Below are 24,339 nucleotides of genomic sequence, written 5' to 3' on the forward strand. Positions count from 1 at the left end.
GGCCTGCTTGGTCCCTCTAGCTGGCTCTTGATTCCTTGTGTCCAGTGACTGGTGTTTAATCTTTTTTTTTTTTTCCTGTGTAGCGTCTGATTAACCCAGGTTACTAAATATCAGTTCTTTCAGAGATTTAAAGGTCTGGTGTGGGGACTAGTCAGCGGACAAGTAAGGATAACTCTTCTTACTGTGAGCTGTTGCTGAGTGGGCCACCAAGTTATTTCCTCAAATTAAGACAGACAAATCAGACAGGTAGGCAGTAATGAGCTCTATCTTCAGGGTGTCCTGAAGAAGAACGGGGAAAGGTTTCGTCCCTGGTGCGCAAAGAGAAATAGACAGTGGGCAAGTCAGAGCAGATCCCCAGCTCTTATAAGTAGGATCTATACTGAGATCCAAAGCTTTAAGCTTTATATAGGCAGGGCCCCTTTATGTTAGCCAAACTGTCACAGCAGGGTTGTAAGACAGCTAAGGGTGTTTTTGATTGCCAGCTGCCAAAAGATTACCTAATACCCTTAAACATACTAGCATGCACATATTTGTTGAATGAACCATATTATTTAGAAGTGAGTTCTAAAACTAGAGGATCTGCCTACTCTAACTAGAAAAAAGAAAACTCCTACCCTTATGAAAGTGGCTAAGTGCTCAGCAATCAGTATAACTTACTAAATGTAATAGAATCCAGTAAAACCCTCAGCTTTCAAACTTATGCCCAAGAGACAACAAGACATTATGTACCACCCTCCTGAAGGATGACCACACCACTTATGAGGAAGTCTTGCCGCCGCCCCCCCCACCCAATTCAAGCCTGAATTTGGTCAGTCTTGAATTCTAACTACCAATTTATAGAAAATAAAGAGAAACAGGTTAAACTATACCACATGGTTATAATTGGCAAAATCTATTCTGTTTGAAAGGCTCCAGAACATTTCAAAATGCAAACTGTAAAAGGCAAAGGGAAAAAAAAAGATTAAGGGGATATACACAGATTAAAGATACTTACGAGATAGCAATTAGTAACAATGTAAAGTCCTTATATGGATCCTGATTAAAGCAAACTTAAATATCCATGTATGACATTTGAAACAATGGAAATTCGAACAAATATTTACTAGATTTGATGATGTAATTAGTTAAAAAATTGTTTTACACGTGTGACAACATATTGTGACAACATTATGCTTTCTGAAAGTCTGTATCTTCTAGATACAAACTGAAATATTTATGTAAAAAAAACTTGAAGTCTTTAGAAAAAAGTTTAAGAGTAATATAAAATTGTTTAGCTTCGGGACATTCTTGACACTTCCGAACATGTTAAGCTGTAATCACCTTTTTTTTCATAATCTATCATTTTATAGCAAAGTTAAAACAACATATAGCATAAATGTGGGAATTCCTTATTTCCGTAAAAAGTGGTAGAACAAATTCAAGTAGCTGAAACTGGAAGGTATTCTCCACCCTTCATGCAGCGATATGGCCAATGCCAGAGGAAATAAAATACTAGATGATGCAATTTAATGATTCATTTTCAATCTAATTTAAATTTGATTCTTCAAAATAAAAATGATTCTAATGTTTAAAACTAGCCCTAAGTGACAGTAGCTCCAATCACGGTGCTGTGTTTCCCAGAGCTGCTTTTGAGCTTAACTGAATGCAGGAAAAGCACTGAAACCAGTCTGGCTTATATTCAAATGTGAGAGTCTACATAGCCCAGAAGTAGATTGCCAGGTCTGGACTCAGATAGCCTGTTTACAGCACTGTTCTGGCACTTCCTTGCCCTATGAACTTTGGCCAGTTTCTTAACCTTTCTGTGCCTTTGATATTCATCCTTAAGAAGAGGATAAGAAATCCTGCCTATTAGGACTGTCAGAATTAAATAAACACACATGAACAAATGCAAAGCAAATATTCAATAAATATTGGCTATATTTATGGCTCTGAATTCAGGGGTAGGAAAACTGATTCGATAATATTAAAAGTTTTATGAAAATTTAGTTTCAGAAACTCGAACTGTTTTAGAATATTCTCAGGTTTGTGAAATAAGTAGCACTGATTATGCTTAAATTGAACATAAGACTTGGTTGTTATAAATAAAAGAATAGTCACTTGGTTCTTAATTTGAAACTTTTTCCCCATTCAGTTAAAAACAACCCAAAAGATCAAACCCAGGGTGAAATCTGTCCCTTAGTGCTTAAGATTTCATACTAGTTCTCAATACCAAAAATTAAGAGTAAAAAATTGTGCAAAATGTTTCAGTAAAAACACACAATGAAATACTCTGGAAATGACTGATTCTTAAAAACACCTACAAATATAAGCCAGACAAACGTAAAAAAGTGAAACAAGATGAACTATTTTTCTGGTCATAAAATATTTATTAAGGTATATTTTAGGGAATATAGTGAATATAAAATTTAGGATCACAATATGAAGCAATTTCAATCCTCTCAAAAAGTCAGCCCAGTCCTCAATGCTCTGCAGATGTAAAACCACTGGTGAGACTCACTAAAAGCAGTTTGACTAGTACAGAAGAGGCTTTTCACATGAACATTTACAACTAGATCATCTGAATACCTCTTTTAAGTGCAAAACCACACCACATTACACTAATGCAGCAACAATGCATTCATATTGTTTTCATTAGTAGTCAGCTTGCATAAAACACCAGAAGAAAGCACAATGGAGCTCACAAAATTGGCTAAAAAAAATGAACCTGTCCTGCAAAACACACACTGTAATGGAAGAAGACATTAAAAATGTATTATGCACACTACAGAAGCTGCGTTCATTCCAACAATCTCAAGTGTCACTTCCTTTTCTGAAAATCAAATTACATGAACCAGGCACAACTAATATTTGGGAGGCAGTGTGTAGCTAAAACTTCATTTAACTAATTATCAATGATTTAAAAAATCCCCATAAATCTTTTCTGTCCTGAGGTAGTTGCAAAATAAATCATAACTTGGATATCAACTAGAGCTGAGGCTTTGACTTTTTTACTCATTAAAACTAGTTGTTAAACTGACAAGAACTACCTTTTGATATTTAAAAGACAGTTGAGAAATGGGCCTCTTACTACACACACAAGATGATGGCTACGTAGGAAAGAGGATTAGCTGCTTCAGAACGTGAGAGATATGGTCCACCATTGCTTCCACCCCCCCCCACCCCAACCATTTTAGATTCTTTATTGTCCAAAAAGCCACGGGGAGCAACACAGTAGAAGTAGACAAATCATCGTCCTTTGCTGTAGCCAGGGAAGAAAAGGTCAAGTAGAGTCTGCAGAACCTCATTGGGAATCATGATGTAATTCTGGCCAAGATCGTGCCGGCAAGCAGGGCAGGAGAACACTTGAGCCTTAAAGGAGCGCTGTAAGCAATCCTAAGGCAAAACCAGAACCAAAATGAAACAAAATAAAAAAACACCTCATTTCATCTGAGGGTAAAGCATATAGAAAGTACTCAACAACCTAGGCTTTTAAACAGAACTAGAAACTTACTGTTTGGCAACAAGAGAAACATAAAACAAGAACAACTGTCAAGGCCTGAATCTGCACTATGAAAATTAACCTACAGACGTGGCTTTAGTTCCACCTCTAACACATACTGTGAGACTTCAGGTAAATGACCACTTTTGTATACATTAATTTCCTCATCCAGTAAAAATGAATGTTAGAATTCTGCATGTTTCCACTAGCCTCACCTTCTAGGCTGGATTTTAAATCCTGATCTTTCCTGATAGAGCACAAAAGAAAAACAACTCAGGAATCCCCTGCTTAAAACTATATCTATTTTATGAAGTCAGTGTATAATGTGCTTTCCAAAAATATATTTAGCTCTACTTAACTGACTCAAGGTCACATACTAACACTTATGTGGAAGGTCGGTTTCCATTTTACAAAAGAAACTAAGTTCAGAAGTTAGGTCAGGGCACGTAACCACCAGTCACTAGAACAAGATTCCAACCTTGGTTTGACTGAAATTCAAATTCCTTTTACACCGCATTGATAAGACAATATTCAACTCCTCTGGGCATGCTGCCAGACAGAATCTGTTCTAGGTCCCCTCAAGTACACGAAATTATTTCAGTTTGCACTATAATATATGAAACATACGTAAGCTGTAACAGAAAATAGCAACAACACGTTACTTTCTTCTCTATTTCAACCCCTCCTCAATAATTTCAAACATGATAGAATGTTGAGACTATACAGATTTGAATTACTATAGAATTAAAACATGGATTCACCACCAAGATGTAATTAAATGCTTCCTAACCAGCAAGGTTCCTTATCTATTCTGCTTCATGAAAAAAATGCTTGTTCGCGTGCTGAAAAGAGGTTTGGAGGTTAGTGTGCCTTCTGGCCTAACAAGGGAAAATGAGAAAGGAGTTCTACTTACTTTACAGACATTGTGGAGGCAATCTGTTGTCACAGGCTGGTAAACTAGCTCCTGGCAGCAGACACACATAAAAGATTGTTCCAATTTTTTCAGAAAATTCTAGAATGGTACCCAAGGAGAAGAAAAAAAGGTTAGCATTTCATAATATATTAAAAGAATTCCAAATAATTGGAGAAAAAAGTGTCAATCCCATTCAGTATGTTTTCTATTAAGAAAAAAAATCAAGTAGTGATTGTAACTACAAGCAAATGTGTAATAGCAAACTGCAGAAATCCCATCCATAAGATAGACACATTAGTTTTTAAATCTTAGGACTGAGTTGCAAAGGTTGCAAAGTCAGGACATACGGCTTTAAAAAGTAAACTTCATATTCCAGAGATTACTATTTTTCACTTAAAAAAATCATGAACAGCCTGTCTCAGGTCATTACATACAGATCTATTTTCAAAAAGCTCCATGGTATTCTAATGTATCTATATATATTCAATCTTTTTCTCTTACAAAACTTCAATACTTATTTTTTATGCTTAAAAAGATAAAAGCACTTGGCAATAATACTCTAGTATCTAAGACCCCAAAGAATCAACGTATTTATTTACCTAGAATAATTTTCTGTGATATTTTGCCCCAATCCCCAAATCCCATATTTTCCTGGTGCTACTGTTTACTCAAATTGGGACTAAATTACAGAAGGTCGAGCTTTATAAAGCAAACATGATCAGATGGGTAGTCTATAATCTTCAAAAGCCATTACTGGGTTCCATCTTATCCAAGCTGTTTGTTTAACCTAGAAGGAAAAGTAGTTTTTTGAATAGTCACCAGGATAATCCTCCACTCAGTTATTTTTTGGTAGTAGGAGAGTATATTTTATGTTTGTTCTTTATGTTAATAAAAAAAGTAGAATCTACAGGAATTTCAAGTAAAAAAAAAAAAACCCAAAGATTCCATTTCATAGTTATGTCTTGATAGTAACTTATTTTTAAGCATGGATTATAAAGCTCAAATGAATTATCAATGAAGTGTTATTCAACACACTAGAAGAATATACCAGTTAGGGGGAGATGCGGAAAAAACTTAACTTTAATACCAGGTACCTTCTCTCTGACAAACTACTTTGTTAATGACTGATATTTCCCCAGTACCTCCACAGTGCCTGTAATATGAGCATATTTAGTATCAACATTTTGATTTCCTACAATGTGCCAGGCACTCATCTACATAGCAGTAATAAAAAGGCCAAGTCTCTGCTCTCATGAACTTTATATTCCTTTAGGAGAGCAGATTTTTAAAAACTCAGCTTCAGATAGTAGTATCTGAGGAAACAACGCAAATTAAAGCAAGAGTAAGGAGGGTCTATTGTAGAAAGGATAGCCAGGGAAAGCCTCTCTGAGGAGTGTAGTATTTTGCAGAAACTTACAAGATATGAAGGAATGAGCCACACGAAGATACAGAGAGGAGAATTCTAGTCAGAGAGACGGTATATGTGTAAAGGCCTAGGAACAGGAACAGGTTGAGTGTGTTTAAATAGCACAGATGTCACTGTGGCTAAAGCAGTTTGGGCCTGAGAGAGCAGCAAGAGGAGAATGCAGAGGTAGGTAGGGATGGATGCCAGATCATATAGGGCCTTGGGAAGGTGTTTGGATATAAGCATACATATGTAATATATGCATTTATTTAAAAGTCACTGCTGGCCAAAACCTGATTTTTCTGGCTTACTAAATGTGTTCCTGATTTATCTGAAAAGAAAGGGCATGAAACCTACACAGGGCCATAGTACATAAATGTTCAGAGTAACCACTAGCAGCAATGTCACAGTCACCTGACCTAGGTATAGGTATGTAAGATCCTGCCACCAGGGGCAGGATTTTTATTGTTTCTGTTTGTTTGAGAACTGTCAGTTGGTGACTTTCACATAAAAGTTACATTGAAAGAAGAGGTTGAAAAGTATACTTGATTTGCACATACCTACCAAGTCTCGCAGGATTTGACCACTTCAATGATTTGTTAAAATTGATAAACAGGGTATATGAAAAGCCACAGATTGAAGCCTAATACACGTCCAACCCAGACAACAGATGCGCAAAAGAGAACTTCCACGTGCACTCAGGTGGCATTATCCTTCAACTGTATATGCTACTTTGTCTTCTGCCCACTCACAGCTGGAACTCACCTGAGTTATTACTAACTAGCTGTATCCTCTCCAACCAGAAAATAATCAGACCATGACCAACAACTGCTTGCTGTTTCTTACTTGCTCTAAGTGAAAAAGAATCTGACGTACCAGAGTCAGACTCTCCATATACCTGGTTCTCTTGGCTAAAAAGCAAGTAACACTTCTCACAGAGCTAACTCACTTTTCTCTGTCCTCTAAACATGTAAGTCTCATTCTACCCAAGGACAATCCAAAATATCACATTTATAGACGAAACAAAGAAAAAAAAACCCTCCAGTATCAATCCAAAGGGCATCTGATAAACCTCATTCATTTCTAAGTCTACAAACTGTATCAGGAAGATGTTTCCATAATGATGACTATTTGTCAAACAAAAAGCAACATAAAAACTATGAGAGTTCCCTCTAAATGCACATAAAAGGGGCATATAGATACGCATTAACGCCATTTCAGACACACAAGAAGTTCTGGCCAACGTACTCAGAAAAATGAAGAAAACATTGGAAGGAAGAAATTACTAAAAAATGACAAAGTGGAATTTCAAGAGAGGATACTAGACCTCACCCACAACAGCAGCTTTTCTTTTTGAAGAAAGCAGAAGAGTACCGATATTACACATGACAAGGGGCTAATATCTAAGAAAACAAAAGAATCAAATTTATAAGCAAAATTAGAGACAATAAGAACAGTGAGCAAAGAATGAACAGACAATTTACATTTGAAACCCCTACCTTTTGGGATTTGATAAGAAAGCTTCATTGCAAAACACAGCTTAACACAAAACCCAGATGTCAGTTAACCTTGAAATTCCTTTTCACTTAAAAATTTTATCATTACCAAAAAAAAAGGAAAAAAAATCCAAAACATATGAAATACTTAAATAAATGCTGGTTTATTTTACTCCTAGGTTGAACATGTGGGCATTGAAAATTATGCTGATTGCTTAAGACTTGTTCTATCAGGTAACTTTGAGCTATAACAAAACTTTCCTGATGAATTTTAGATTAAACTGAATGTGTTCCACAACTGAAAATTCTTCCTATGAACAGCACCTCACCATAAATGATCAAGTTCAAGCACAGAGAGGTCAAAAAACCAACATCTAAGAGGACAAAAATCAATTTAAAAGCATCAAGTGCTGCCTCATTTCTGAAAGGTGGCCGTACTGGGTGAGAAGATTAGATAAAAGGACCAAGTTTTAACTGACTTGTGAAAATGATAATTCATAGGGAAAATATTTTTCATCATTTGTTAATATTAGAAACTTATTAAAAAATATTTACATACTGGTCCTTCCACAAGAGATGCAAGAACTTCATCCCATAGCTTCTGGTTTTGATGATCTTCTCTGATTAGATGTTGTTGTTGAGGGGTTAGTTGGAAAGCCTCAACTGCTTCTGCTGAATCTGATGCTTTCGGTACTTTGGAGGCACTTGGACAATCATCTAGATTTATTTAAAAATACATCAGCACACTACAAGTGGTTCTAAGCAGAACTATGAAACGAAAGAGTAAACTGGCACCAATTATGTTTAGCATGAAGATAACCAGGGTAGAGCAGCATTTAGCTTTCCCATATAGTTTAGGATACTTTGTTTAGGCTCTGACACTATTAAGATACACAAAAAGCTCACCCCACCCCACCCCCACCAAAAAAAAAAAAAACCCTTCATTTTTCTTTTAATTTCTTATGAGTTTTCAATTTACTCCCTTAATATTTCTCTTTATTAGAAACTATGTTATTCAGATTTATGTCCTGCAATCATTACCTACCATCTGTAGATGGCCTTTTTGGGGCTCCACTGGCCTTCTTTGACTGTCCTTTAGTCTTCTTCCCTTCCTTATCTGAAGGGTAACCTACTGGATACTGACGAGGGAAAAAAGTACAATGTAGATTTAAGCTTCACAGAGAAGAGGGGTTCTAGATCCTTGTCAGAAATTTAAAAAGGGGAATGGGGAGGAATCTATACTTTCCCTAAATTGAAAAGATTTATATAAAGGACACAGACGTTTAAAGAAACAGAATTAAAAGGACAGAAGACTATTAAAAATCCCCAATTCAGTGTAAAACCATGTAGCTTTGACTGTTAAAGATATTCCATTTTATCTTAGTTTCAGATCAGTGATGATCTTAGTTTCAGGTCAAAAAGAGGAAAGAACTTTTTAGGAGTTGTGACTAGGGGGCTTAAAAAGTTTGAGAAAGAAAGGAAAGTAGAATTAGATATGAAGGTAAGTGAAGATCAACCAAAGAGCACAATAGATGATACTCATATAGTTGGCGTTACACTAAGTTATGGAGCCAATCTTAAAAACAAAAAACCCCATGAAGGGCCAAATTTCTATCACCCCAAATTAAGAGGCAGGGGTGGGGTGGGGTGGGAGAGCTTTTAGAAGACCTAAAGCCACTAAATTACTGAATTCTTTATCAACTAAAAGGTTAGGCTTTAAGGGATAAATTCTACCCTATTACCCTTGTGTTTTATTGGCTATGCTTTCTTTTGGACATGCTTTGTGATATCACTCATATTTAAAGCTCAATATGTTATACAGGCCTCATCAATGATATTAACTCATCATAGCTGACTGGCTTATATGCTTTGTTCTGCTCAACTGTTTCAAATTTAACCTATCTAGAACACTGCTCTGCTGAACAGCAGACCTGAAAAAAAAAATCCTTTGAAAATGGATTTAACAATAGGTTTAAAAAATATTTAGTTAAAAAAGGAATTATTTTGACAGTTATTTTAGCAGCTGATGGGTCTCATTTAAACAATTCTATGAGTTTAAAAAGAAAACAAAAACAGAAACAGACTTGCACTAGAAGAGACACACTCACCTGCCTGGGTGGTCAGACACTTGCCCATAGTTCAGCCCCTACACATGCAGTGTGGGCAGAGCCAGGGGAAATGACAAAGCTGGTAGTCTTTACGAGAAGCACAGCGATGGGGAATGATGGAGGATGAACTCAAACCATGCTCTGAAGTCAGTGTCAGGGACAAAGTCTAGGGTGTATAGGCAGTGGAGGGGAAATGTAGCCATACCATCCATTATGCACAAAAAACCAACAAAGTCTTATATGGGTTAACAGCTGAGCATGGGCAAAGGGAAAAAAAAAAGGCAAAGCACTAAAGGTGGTGACAGGACAAGGAAGCAGCTTTGAGGGGGAAGAGAGAAAAGGGGTGAGGAAAAGTGAGAAGGGTAGAAAGCAGACCACTCTTATAAGCCACCTCCCCCCTTCCCCTACCAGAGACACACCCCCTGTGCCCTCTAGGATAAACTTCCCTTCTCAAGGCCTCTTATATCTAAATTTTAGGTATCCCTTTCCCTCATACTTCAAGTCCAGATTGAACTGGAAATACAGCTGACCCTTGAACAACATAGGGGGTTAGGGCGGGGCCAATCCTCTCAAGTTGAAAATCCCAGTGTAACTTATAGTTGGCTCTCCGCATCTGCAGATTCAACCAACCACAGATATGTACTGAAATATTTGCTATTGAAAAAAATCCATGTATAACTGGACCCATGTAGTTCAAACCCATGGTGTTCAAGGGTCAACTGCATTTTACATTTCATTGTCAAGCCCAGCTTTCCTCAAGCACAATTCTTGGTCTTAGGGCAGTTTGACACCTAGGATGCTACTTTTTTACTTCTTTTCCTTCCGTATACTTGCATGATCTCATTCCTCACCCCTTACAGTCCACTGACCAACTGCTGTGGGTTATATCCAGTGTTAAGGCACATAGATAGTACAGAGGCGTACGTTTTTATGAAAATACAAGTAGCCTAGACAAATGTAATCTAACCTGTAAACGTAGACATAGTCTCCTTGACCGTTCTATTCCTTCTGAGGTCCAAGGAGCAGGTTCAACATCATCTCTCCTTAAAAGATAGCGCCAAACCAAGAATCCATGGCTTGATGAAATCTCTGGCCAGTATTTCACCACCTAAATCGTAATATTTCAGTACTAGTTTGAAATGTAAAGTTCAGACTTATTTATAATGTCATATTAGTGTTTTAAGTAAACTTGGCATAACTAAATGCAACTTTGAAAGATACTTGCTCTGCTGTAATAGTAAGTAAAAAATATGCACTTAAATATTGTTTTGACCTTATTTCCTAATTATGATAATTCCCGTTAAGTATAGATTGCTATAAATTTGAAGTAGCAGCAAGATTATGCTCATTAATTAATAGAATTTTGCATAATAGTAGATAAAAATGGTGGCAGTAGATGTCTTCATTTTTAAAACAAAGAATGCAACCTATTTTCAAAATTATGATGTGCTCCGCTTCAAAAAATCTATTAAAATTAGAATCATTCTGGAAGATATAAGAATCAATATCTACAACGGCCAAGTTATTTGAACAGTTTTATCATAAGAGAATATATACTTGTAAAAAAAACTTAACCCAAAACATAACTCTGCCTTTAGGGACTTCAGATAAGCCTTAAAAGACAAGTGTCAAAATTACGAGATCGTTTTGTACGTGTTGTATTTCCAGAAAAAGTAGAAAGACCAACCAAGATGATCTATTGTTTCCTTTAGCCCACCCACAGTAGAGCAGTTCCCTGTGGCAACCCTGTCTTGAAAGCCCAGGAAGAATGACTAACAAGATGTCATGCCAGATAGAGCACCTTATAAATGCCATCATATCTGTTGCCTTCTTCAGGAGCATATTTGCTGATCTTCCTCCCTTTAAAACTGCGTATCACTCTGACTGGCTTACCAGCTCTCCAATTCCGAGACTCTGCTCCAATTTTATCATCCAATGGAGCATCACAGTTTAGGGCCAATGCCCTAAAAAATAAAACAAAGTCTTTATACCAAGTAATCTTTCTTCAAGTATATAATCGCATCATTAGCTCAATTAAAAGGTGAATTATGCCTTACCTGATGGTTAAGATTCTATGATTCTTTCCATATTATTCCAGATAATAGGATTATGCTTTCCCCCACCAGCAGAGAAGACAAATCAGTTTTCTGATGTCACCCCCAAGCCAGGGGATTGGTTCTCAGATAGCCTGTAGGGTTCTTCTGAAAGTAATAACATCTGTGCCACGTATAATAGAAAACAACTAGAAATACATGGAATTTTCTTTAAATAACGTTTGTTGAGGGAAGGGAGAAAGTTGGAAAACTAAAGCAAGTGATTGTTGTAATAGTTATTTTTGATAAGGGAATGAGGTAAATTGCTGGAAAAATGTAGAAAGAAATCCAGAAAAATAAATTTGTCAGCAAGGTATGAATGACCTTTCTAGGTCTACTTTCCACATTCCAGACAATAGAGATTCCTTAAAGTTTAGAAGATAATAAGAACAAGTTTAATATGAGAATATCCTTTAAAGACTTCCAGTAAAAAGGTAAGTGTAAATAAAACTGAAGCATTCAAATACCTGTGCTAAATCATGACAATAAAGATTTTTGGCTGCTCAAGATCACTACATTTTACTGATGACACATGAACAAGGAGGAACACTGAGCTGGAAGCAGCACTGGATTTAGCTGAAGCTTCCTTAGTATGTGTACTCACCTAGTAGTAATTAATCAGTAAGGTTAATAGACGTTAGAAGACCTTCCTTGGGGAAACTTAGTCCTGCTCCCCAAAAGACAAACTAGAATGTATTTAAAGTTAGTATTTTTCCTCTAAGACACCTATATCCTAAGTGAGAAGAATCCACTAAGAACATTTAAGGTTAAAAAAAAGATACCCTCCCCTCAAATCTGGTAAAATCAGATATGATACAACATGCTTTTTCAGGGTATAGTTCTTTTTATGCAAGCTCAAAAACAAACCAAAAAATCCCAAACAAAAGACCTTAAGACTAAATGACTAATCTACTATAATCTTTCTATCATAGTTAAAGTAAATGAACTTAAGTGTTTTGTTAAAACATTTTTTTAATAGACATGGTCAGAGAGTTAAAGGTCACCAAGTTATCTTTTTTATCTCAAATGGGAGATGAATTAAAACTCTGAGGTAGAAGAAAATGTAGCCATCAATTCTAGGGCTGGTATTATTTATGGAATACCTATTGAGATACATATACTTCATCCTCTTAAAGAGCTAAGAAAGAGATATGTACTATCTTCCCATTATGAGTGGAATGCTTTGGTGCTCACAGGTACCTTCCATCATAATGACTGCACCATTAACTGGAATTATTAACTCACTTCTAGTTTCACCTAAGTATGCAGTCTGTTCAAGTTTGTGTAAAGAGTCCAAGAGGATGAAACTAGGCAAAACAACAAGGCTTTTCCATTATTCTATCCACAGCTCAATCGATTGCCTCTAACCGCCCTGATAAAGGATGGCCAGGTTACCTGCTGCCCTCTTCAGTTTCATAAAGTGGAAGAGCTGAGAAGAAACAGGAACAAACTTCTCAAAAGCAAAAAGCAGGTATCAAACTACCTCTTAGTAGAGAAACAAAAAAGGAATTAGACCATATACACGTCAGGAAAGAGTATACTATGGGTCAGAGCTTTCACCTCAGCTTTCGTGTTTATAAAACATATAGGTACCTTTGCCTAAGAGGCCTTTACAATCACAAGGTGTACTCACAGCTTCATGTATAAATTACCTGAAGGAATGTTAGTCTCCGTGATAAGTCAATCCTAAATTGTTTTGAGTTTCTATTTCATTTTCACTACCTTCCTTATTAATATAAACATTTTTACTACTTGTCAATTATTTTCTGAGATTGTGACATATGATAAACAGGGTATATTTATTAGATTCTTCAAAAGCTTGACAAGAATCTATCATGTACATTACAAGTGCAGGTAGTTACAAAGGAAGTTTCATTCAAGCCAAATAATCTTATTATTAAAGGGAAAATATAATTTTCAGATTTGACAACATGGAAAAGCCCTTTTGCAAATTCAAGATACATTTTCATTGACAATACACATCGAAATATTTCTAATTCCTTTTAAGATCATTCTTCCTAAAGAGTTGCTTTCTTGTTAGAAAAAGACTGCGTAGGGGCTGGACTCCTACCTCAGCAATGTTTCACCAGCAAATCTGACCTGTCTCCTCTGCTGGTTCAATAAAATAATCCTACTGTCAGAAATAATATAGAAGGAAGACATAAAAACAGATTCTATGTAACTTGGTATGCAACAAAGTCTTGAAATCATAAAGTATATTCTTTACTTCACATGGTAATCAGAAATTAAGGACACACTACTTAAAACTGAGTGATTTAGACTCAGGAAAGCGAAAAATACTCACTTTTACTCAGTATTCCACAAAATACCCTTAATAATAGGATACAAAAAATTTCAACTTCATGATCACAAAATTATCAGTATGACAGGTTATAATGTGGTCATTGGTATCTGATGGTTTGGGTTACTTAATTATTGGTATTAGCATGCATTTACAAAATAAAACATTTTGAAGTTATTAAATTTTCTATTCCCATGGAAGCTGGAATATCATGAATATTTCTATAGAATAAAGTCAGCACAAGGTGGCTCTTTTGTACCTAAACATTCTCTTTTTTAACAGATAAAAGACATTTTATCATAAATCCTAAAAGCACCTTGTGTAGTTCTGATTAAGTTATCTGATGTTTCACTTATGCACATAAATGTGGCTCCCAAACATAACCCTATTTCACATTAGTCTCCTCTAAAAAGAAGTTTGTCACTTTAAAAGATAAATCTGTGTTTAGTAGAACATAACTTTGACCAATGTGGTAGTAGATAAGCCACCTTGTCCTCAATTTCATTAAATTATATAGGTTCCTTTCCTTTAAAGGTTTCAACATGTTTCCAAATGCAAAGCACATGTATTAAGACTGGGAATTATGTCATTTAAAAAAATGATACTAAGAAATAAGTTAGGAAGCTTATAAGTAATTATATACTAATCAGGTAATAGGATTTATATTTTAGCTATATTAACTCACAATTTAAGATTCTCCTCTACAGTGTAAGTTATAAATTATAGTCCTATAATCCAACTTTTACACAAAGCCCAAATTCTTAACAGTCTTTACAAACTAACAATATAGAGTACCTGTTCATGTTTGTTAATGTTTGATCAGCCGATGGTGCACCAATTCTTTTATTACCAGCAAGATTTTTACCACCACTCCCAGTGTATGTGAATTCATCACCTCGGTCCTGCAGGAGAACATTTTTGGCATTAAAACACCTAAACCCAGGTATAATTCACCAATTCTTGTTTCAGAGTCAGAACTTTTGGTTCGGATGTTATAAGCTGACATGTTCTCTCAAGGTATCTATCTACCAAAATAAGGCAAAATTAAAATGCAATCTTGTGTGTAATATACCTTCAAGCTGTATCACTTGATCTAAAGATTTCATTTTAAAGTTATAGCTTCCAACACCTCCAAACATAGCTATTCTTATACAAATAATTTATAGAATGTTACAAAATAAGGTCTTATGGGTTGGGAGTATTGTTTAGTTTAATTCAATGTTATTAAAATCAACTTATCAATATTAATTTGTAGGTTCTTTACAGGGCACCATTTTAATAAATACTCCAAAACTGATTTCCCAACAGCAATCTATGCCATATCCAAGGCTTTTTTTTTTAAAAACATCTTTATTGGAGTATAATTGCTTTACAGTGGTGTGTTAGTTTCTGCTTTATAACAAAGTGAATCACCATATCCAAGTTTGCTGCTAAATATCAAACTTAAAAATCGTAACAGCATTGTAAGTTCCCCACATTTTACAGTCCATGGGTTTACTCAAATTATATTGGCATAAAACAATTACCTATCATTAAGAAGAAAGTTAGAAAAGAATTTGGATACTAAAAGTTGTATAGCATCTACTAAATGTGAAAAAAAACACGCCCAAAGAAGATATTAAAAACTAGCTCCACCAGTAGCTACAAATTTATATTGCTATTGTTTTTGCCTAATTCAGTACTTAAACCGAGAAAAGTAACTATCAGTATGTAAATTAATTCTAACACTATCTCAGTAGTGGTTCTTCTTCAATGCAATATTATTTTAACTAGTTCAGACTGAACTTAAGATAATGAAGTTTTCTCTACTTAATTCTTGCTTGTAATAAAGGTCAATTATTTTGCATCTAGTTTTTCCTTTGATTAAAAGTCATAACTAAAATCTCATGGTTTTAAGTGTTTCCATATGTCCTAAAACCTTCATTCAATTCACTTTGTTGACCCAAAATTGAGGTCTATATTTTAAAGAATAAGGTGTTAAGGAATTTCATCTTCAGTGTATACTCCATTTGAAGGATTCTAATAAATAAGTACATCTAAAACAGTCCAGAATACTTCTTAAATTGATCAGATACAGTCTTCCAAATGGTATCTGGATTGACTTCACAATGCTCATATTTATAACCTTGTCGACTTTTAAAGTTGTAACTGTGGTAGTGCTATAAAGGAAAAAGTAGTGTGAACTAGGTAGGAGAGAGCATAATAGGGACAACCTAAGTTCAACAGTGTTTGAAACGTAAGAACAAAAACATTTCTGATTATTCTTCAAGCAGCAAATAATCATGTAAAAATAGTTAAATTCTATGTCATTATCTATGCTTGAATTCATCATTATACCATGAAAGCACACGGATGAAACAGACTGGAAGAAAATACCTGCAAACTACACATCCAATGAACAGTAAAAACAAACAAAACCCACAACCCAATTAGAAAATGGGCAAAAGACCTGAAGAGCTACACCACCCAAGAGGATATACACATAGCAAATAAATAAATCATGTCCAACACTCTTAGCCATTAGGGAAATGTCAACTAAAACTACAATGAGCTATATCTACATACCTATCAGAATGGCTAAAAGAAAGCAACAACACTGAATGCTGGTGAGGATGCAGAGAAACTGAATCACTCATACACTGCTGATAAGAACAAGAAGTGGTACAGTCACTCTGGAAAATACTTCAGCAGTTTCTTTTTTTCCTTTTTTTTTTTGGCAGTTTCTTAAAGAACTAATCATGCAACTACCATACAACCCAGCAATTACACTTCTGGGCATTTATCCCAAAGAAATGAAAAATGAACACTCATATTTACAAAAAAACCTGTACACAATTTTTAATGCAGCATTATTTGCTGGAAATAACCAAGATGTTCTTCAATGGGTGAATGGTTGTACTGTGGTACACCTATATCCATGGAACACTACTCAGCAATAAAAGGGAATGAACTTTTGACACATGCCACAATTTGAGGATTATATGCTGAGTGAAAAAAAGCCAATCCCAAAGGTTATACACTATACGATTTCATTTGTAAAAATTTTTGAAGTGACAAAATTATAGAAACAGAGAACAGATTGGTGGTTGTCTGGGGTTAAGGGGGGTTGGGGGAGCAGATATAGTATGGTGGCTAAAAAAGGGCAACATGAGGGATCCTTGTGGTAAGGGAAATGTTCAGTGTCCTGAATGTATCAATGTCAGTATCCTGGTTGTGATATTAAACTACAGTTTCGCAAGATGTTACCACTGGCTGAACCTGAATAAAGGGCAAAGACATCGCTGTATTATTTCTAATGCTACATGTCAATCGACAATTATTAAAAATGTACATGAAAAAAAAGATGAAAAAAATGAAAAAAAAATGTAAATGAGTCCAAAATTAAAAATGAGCTCTAAAGAAAATGTGACTATTTTCACTGCAATAATCAGTACACACAAAGCTTAAAGACTGCCAATTGATTTACTTTTTAACTGGTAAAAAACTGACTACTTCAACATAAAAACGATGCTAAAAGAGATGGGATTTATCCTGGACAAAGCTTCTGTATTTTACTGAATGATCAAGACAGGTTCTAAAGAACAAGTTTGTATCATGACTTACTACTTCATCCGCAAATCCACCAGCCAGGACAAGAGAGTAAGCTCCATCATTACTTCGACCATGAATTCCACCAACATGGGGCCTATGGACACCCGCTTCGCTCACCTATAGCATCAAGAGAGACGCAAAATACCTTTGAACAGTTCGTTAAGTTACGTTTACAAAATGGTTTCACATATGTTATTGTATCCTAAAAGCTTCAACTAAGAACTGAATATCACACAGAATTCTAAGTTTTGCTCACAGACTACTTCTCCCCAACTATATATCCTTCAGGTACTGAACTGATAACTCTTAAAACTGCTCAGGCCTAGAACTGTGTTTCAAAATAACTATTAAATAATTATTATCCTATGTCTATTGGTAATTCCAGCTCAGTTTGGGCAAAAAATAATTTACTATAAGTGCTCTAGATCTCTTTTTTTCTCATTTCTCATCTTTCATTATGGCACTGTTCCCTAGCCAAGTCAAAAAGGCAAGAGTCATTTCAGCCTCATTCTTCTGTATTCTTCAAACCCATCTGGTCGCAAATATTGCTGATTTGATCGCCTAAATCTCTCAAAACCATCTTTTTCTACTTTCACTGATATAAGCCTAGTTTGAGTATGAATACTTAAAACATACCCTTTTTCACTGCCTCCAGCAGTTTTGTTCCTTCAAACTCATTCTACCTATCACAAACAGAATGATCCTTTTAAGAACATATCTGCTTTTAATTTCCAACTGCTTAACATGTATTAAACAGTCTTAATAGTATATTAAGCCCAAGTTAAGTATTACATATTACCCTCTCTCAACCAGGCTGCTATCTACTTTCCCAGCCTTATCTTCAGCTTCTCCATTATGGAGCCTATACATCTGAGCCCAACTACTCAATGATAAACATACTACCCATTTTTCAGTTTATTCATGCAATTCTTCTATTTCAATGGCCTACTACTTTTCCCCATGTATCTTCAACGCTGGCTCACTTAAACTTAAGTGTCACTCCTTTGCGTACTTCAAACTCCCTAAGAGAAGTATTCTAATTCATTTGTTTATCACACAACTGTTCTTAGCAGAGTAAATCCAAGCCTGTATAGTGGGCTAGGTAAAGAGGCACATTAGAAGTTGATGAGAAGCTGATAAGAGCAACAGAACCTGGATTTAGGCCTTGGAAACACTTAGGTACTTTAGAGCATAGGACCATTTGATTCTCAACCTCACCAACCCCGATAATAAATCATGCTGAATCTTCCCTACTTCCTAAACTGCAAATCTGTCCTCCTAAATGCTTAGGCCAATGACCTCAGTCATCTTACACCATTATTAATGAGGCTTTTACAATCTGGGAATGAATGACAGGCATACAAAAAAAAGAAGCAAACAAAGAACAAGGCAATTAAAAATACACTAAGTGTATTTTATTATAATTTTTATTTCATATATAAATATTATAAATAATACATAGTATAAAAAATAGATCTTATTTATTATTGTACAGGCATACCTCAGAGATATTTCAGGTTTGGTTCCAAGACCACTACAATAAAGTAAATATTGCAATAAAGCGAGTCGCACAAATTTTCTGGTTTCCCAGTACATATAAAAGTCATATTTACACTATACTGTAGTCTTAAGTGTATGACAGCATTATGTCTAAAAAACGTACACACCTTAATTAAAAAATAATGCTGTCGGAAAAATGGCGCCTATCGACTTGCTTGACACAGGGTTGCCAAAAAGCTTCAATTTGTAAAAAACACAGTATTTGTGAAGTACAGTGAAGCAAAGCACAATGCAATGAGGTATGCCTGAACTCAGTTTTTTTTTTTTTACTGTATTTATAGATCCAAAGTCATAATATAAGCCTTGAAAATTGATTTATTCAAAATTATGATATAACCATTGCAAGGATGAGAGGACAGAGTGTGTTAAACTAAATTGTTGTCTTCCATTGAAAGAGATTAATAAAACCAAAATATAAAGACAAAAGCCACACAAACATGTTATTTATAAATAAGGAGGTAAATTCAGAAAAAGTAACTTTAAAGTGATTGCCTCTTAGAAACAGAAAATGGTGAAAAAAGAGGGTAGGCTTTTAAAATATAAATCATACTCTAGTATTTAACTTTCCATGCTATGTATATGTATTACATTATTTTAATCTTAAAATTTTTATCAATGGTCTAAGCAATGGTCTAATTTTCCATAACGAAAAAATTACCTTTCTAAAGAAGAAATTAGAAAAGTACAAGAGTTTTCTTCAAGAGGAAAAGAGAAGTAATTTAATCCTTGGATTATCTGACATTTCCTCTAACCAATATCTTAACATTCATTCAAGAGGATAATCCCCAAAGAAAACACCCTAAGTGAGCTTCCTTGCAGATCAATGACATGAAATGAGAACTTACTGCGTGACTTAAAGATCTATTTCAAATATTAAATTCTTGGCAAGAAAAGTTCTTCAGAACACTTAATAACTTTAACTACCATAACTATAACAGAATAGTAAAACGAAGTGATTCAAAGGCTTAGAGGAAGCCTAATTCCATGATGTGTGCTCCTCTGTCTGCTAAGCTATGAGCAAGAGTCTACCCATCCTACAGGAAATCTTTCATTCTAACAACTGAATGCCATGTGATACTACCTAGGTTGGTCCATTTAGAATCAATCAACACTGCTACAATTTGAACTATACCCAATTTTACCCTTTCAACTAAGCTAATTTAAAACATACCTGAACTCTAAATCTCCAAGTCGATCCAACAGGAATTCCAGGAATAGGTCCATAATGATTAGAAGGAACAATAGTACATTCTCTAGTGCGACCAACACAGGCCATTCCCTACAAGGTACCGAACAAACTGAGAAATCAGTTATGTTAAATCTTAAAGAAAGCCCTTAATTCCCATAAAATGTGGATAAAATAAAAACAATTTATATGATTAATATTTAACAATTTATATGATTAATCAATATGGTTATTTGTTAATATTTCAGATTCGTAACATCATTTATACCGTTACTACTATTGGAACTGAAACACTGTAACTTGCGTCACAGTTATAAACCTTATAACTAGGAAGAAAAAGAAACTTCCTTCTTTACCCTGCCCCAGTCTCTTCGGCTTTCAGTACTAGCTGATGGCATCTTTGCTTTCTTTTTACTCATCTTGAGTCTTTCACCAGCCTTTACAACTTCACTAGAATCAGTTTTACAGGAAGGACAATACCTTAAAAAAAAAGTAGAAAAGGAATTTTGATAATATTATATTAAAGCCAATAACAGATGGCCTTTCTAGGTTAGAACAAGTTTTAAGATGTAATACTTGGTGTATCTTACAGAGTTTCAGTTAGCATTTCAGTATTAAGCTTTTCAAAATATTTACATGATTAAGCTCACCGAAAAAAACTTGTCATTCTTTTAGAGAACTTAAAATATTTTATTATCAAATTCTCAAATGCAGTGCAAAAGCCAAACAAGGCTGTCCAATTTAAATGGCACCATAAACTCTGATCTTATCACTAATCCTCAGAGTGGAAATTATTCATTTAAAGTTTTTATCATTAAAGCAAAAGTGGTAAGAATAGATGATTCTAGACTGAACAATGATCCATGCAACTGATACATCTCCCCATCTAAATTGGTTATTAGAACTCTCAGATTCAAAAATGTATATAGTCTAATTGCAGGCATAATGAAATGTGATTGATATCTGCGTGCTGAACGGGTGCTGAACGGGTGTCCTGTCACCTTGCTAAAATCACATATTACCTCCAGAAAGCTTTCTGTAGATATTTTATGATTTTTCTAATTAGAGAATATTGTTGCAAATAAAATGTCCCCCCCCAAAAAGTATAGTTTATTATAACAAGTACACTGGATTCAAGGATGCTTGCTTATATTAGCTTTATCTCTAGCTCAATTTCAATTCTCTATACTTGTTTGTCCTTTAGTCTATCTGTAGTTGGTCATTCTACTGTAACTTGTACACCATTATAATCTGCCTTATATCATTTCTAAAAAGCAAAGCATAAGTATGTCTATAGAATGAGATGGGACTATTCTTGAGTCACCAAGAAATGGAAACTTTGAGTATATCCAAAGATCAACTGGCCACTCCCCTATTAGTCTTAGATTTCTTTTTCTATGCTTCCCATTTTATAATGATCTATGCCACGTGGCCTACAGAGTAAAGAAAATGACACCTGTACCCACTAGTTAATTTTGACTGCCTAATTATGAGACATGTAAACAATTCAGTCCCTGAGAAAATTATTAGGGCAGTGAGATACAGAAACAAATTCAAGGTAAAATTATGTATGATACGGCAATAAATACTATCAAGTAAAATCCCTACTAATTTGGAAATCAGGAAGGCTTCCAAAAATTAATTTGTTGTAAGAAAGATTGTATTTTACCTGATGTGCTAACCCTATAACTACAATTTTATCAAAGATCTTACGGTGAAAGCAGATATTATTTCTGATGAGAAAATGAGTTCAGAGGTTAAATATCAGACAACATGATTTGGAGAAGTGGTAAAGAAGATTTAAGGTTAAGGAATTCCAGGTAAAGTGAAGGACCTCGACATGAATGTAGAAATACTCCACAGAGTAATCTAAGACAGTCTTCTAGTTATAGTCATCCCTGGGACCCATCTTTTCATCAGGTTTGTTAAGAACCCAGGCACTATTTTGGCACTGGGTAGGGATAAATGTTTGTGATCAAAATATTTGTAAACAGTTAAGGAAAACTAGTACATACAATGAAACAATTTCAGAAAGTGGTAAATGCTATAAAGGAAATACATCAGGGTTATGTGGGTGGTAATAGTGATTAGAAATGTTATGTGTCTTTAGATACAATAGTTAAAGCTTCTGAGGAGGCATTCCAGCTGAGATTCCTATCAAGAAGCCAGGTAAGACATTCCAGGCAAAGAGGCGTTAAATGTAAATGTCCTGAGGCATAGTAAGGAATGGTACGTTCTGAAGAACATAAAAGTAGTCGGGGGCAGGTCATAGATGGCAAGGGTTGAGATTTTCTCCTAAACGCAACAGGAAGACATTAGGGGGTTTTAAACAGGTGAGTAACCTGATTCAGGACTTAGATCATTCTGCTGCTGTGGCACGAAGGATAGCTGGTAGACAATGTGAAAGCAAGACTAGTTAGTCATTTACTATACAGTTCAGGGTAGAGATAGTGGTTTGAACTGGGTGGTGAGAGTAGAGAAACATTATGGAGAACTGTAAGATTTGCTCATGCGTTATTGGATGTGAGTGGGGAGAAGAGAGAATCAAAATTGTGTTTAGCTTTTTGGCCCTCAACAAGTGGATGAGATGATCGTATTACCTACTGAAAATTAGGTGAGGAGTGGGATTTTAGGGGACACGTTTGTGGAAATCAAGATCTCTATTTGGACTCACTAGTTTTGTGATACTAGCGAAGCAAGCAGTTGAATATAGGGAATATAAAGCTCAGGGAAGACTAGATCTGAAAATATAAATTCCAAGCTGTTTGCTTGGTATTTAAAGTCTCATGATTACATGAGGTCATCTAGGGAGCAAGGATGAAGAGAGAAAACATGGGTAGTGCTTTGGGAAACTCTGAAATGTGGTAGATGAGAGAAAACCAACAAGAGACCAAGGAAAGGCCGGTGAAGCTGGAAGAAAATGAGATTAGATGATATCATACCAACTACAAAAACAGAGTTAGCAGGTAAGCAGGACAGTAAGGAGAGGACTCAGAAGTGACCCTTGGGTTTGGCAACATAAAATGTGTAAGCCTAATATAAGCAGATATAGTTGAGTAGTGAGAGGGAAGGTCAGACTGGAGTGCTGGGGTATGGACAGGAGGAGAGCAAATGGAAATAATCAGTGGTGACAGCTCTGAGAAGCAAGGAAGTGGGCAGCTTTCTCCCACAATACAAAGGTGGGAGAAATGGGACCTAGGAAAGAGTGTGTATGTGCATGTGTTGTGAAAACAAAGAGATTCTAGGATACTAATGAGAATAACCCAGTAATGGCAATTCAGGAGAGGAATTAACTGCAAGAGTGAAGTTCCTCAAAATGCAAAAGGATACGAAACTGTGAGAGCAGGAAGAAAGGTTCGTGTTTAGTGAAGCAACACATCATCCACAGAAACAAAGAGGAAGAAGCACATGAGACTTCAGAGGAAATATAATTACTGGTGATGGTAAAATACAGGGTGTGACCATGCAAAGTAGCGGCAGAGGGTTAAAGGAAGAAGTTGTATCCTTTTTCTTCTTCCCCCACCCCTACACAGCCTCTGCTGTAATACAACAACCTTCCCAACAGGTGGGGAGAGACCAAAGGAATGGAGAACAATCTATTCTTCACAATGGTATCAGCTACGTAATGGTCATGTTAGTATTTCTGAGTACAGTCTGTCATCTCTTTAACTTAATCCTCTATGCTAACAACATGAACCGTAGTCTAAAAAGAAAAAACTTCCTAATATGACATCTTAAGAAGCGTATTATAACTTTAACTGGGAACATTTCCCCCCAGTCTCTTTTCTAATCCTTTCTCTTTGTAGCTAACACTACTCAGTAGAAGTATAGATTTTGGCAAGTATATTTGACCTTGGTGCCTGGTTCTACTATTAACCTCATATGATTATGTATGATAATCCATACAAAGCACTTTATTAGTGTCTTGCATGTACGAAGCACTTAACTGTTAAGTACCATTATAAAACATTCAATAGGCACATCTAAAATAACTGAGGGGTAGAGGGAACCATCTACAAAGGCTTCCCAGTTGAAGTCATACTTAAGTGAAAACCTGAAGGATGAGTATCATCCTGAAGTTACGCAAAGAGGAAAATGTTTCCAAGAAGAAAATGCATCAAGTGTAAACCCAGAGAAGATAGGGAACATGACTTATTTAAGAAGCTGAAAGATATTTAATCTGGCTAGGGTATAGAGTATTTGGGAA

At 35.4% G+C, this 24,339-nt stretch overlaps 1 protein-coding gene across 1 annotated transcript in view; it reads right to left on the reverse strand.

The window, feature by feature from the left end:
- Positions 1–2,004: 2,004 nt before the first annotated feature.
- UHRF2 (ubiquitin like with PHD and ring finger domains 2) overlaps positions 2,005–24,339 on the reverse strand; it is a 74,587-nt gene continuing 52,252 nt past the window's right edge. The window contains exons 6-15 of the mRNA XM_079926561.1: positions 20,489–20,629; positions 20,118–20,225; positions 17,399–17,503; positions 14,591–14,697; positions 11,202–11,364; positions 10,368–10,508; positions 8,338–8,431; positions 7,852–8,009; positions 4,392–4,490; positions 2,005–3,372 (exon numbers count right to left, since the gene is read on the reverse strand). Of these exons, the coding sequence (XP_079782687.1) occupies positions 3,226–3,372; positions 4,392–4,490; positions 7,852–8,009; positions 8,338–8,431; positions 10,368–10,508; positions 11,202–11,364; positions 14,591–14,697; positions 17,399–17,503; positions 20,118–20,225; positions 20,489–20,629 (1,263 nt within the window). The 3' untranslated portion in view covers positions 2,005–3,225. The remainder of the gene's footprint in view (positions 3,373–4,391; positions 4,491–7,851; positions 8,010–8,337; positions 8,432–10,367; positions 10,509–11,201; positions 11,365–14,590; positions 14,698–17,398; positions 17,504–20,117; positions 20,226–20,488; positions 20,630–24,339) is intronic.

Source organism: Stenella coeruleoalba (genome assembly GCF_951394435.1).
Source record: "Stenella coeruleoalba genome assembly, chromosome: 7".
In the NCBI taxonomy this organism is placed as follows: Eukaryota; Metazoa; Chordata; class Mammalia; order Artiodactyla; family Delphinidae; genus Stenella; species Stenella coeruleoalba.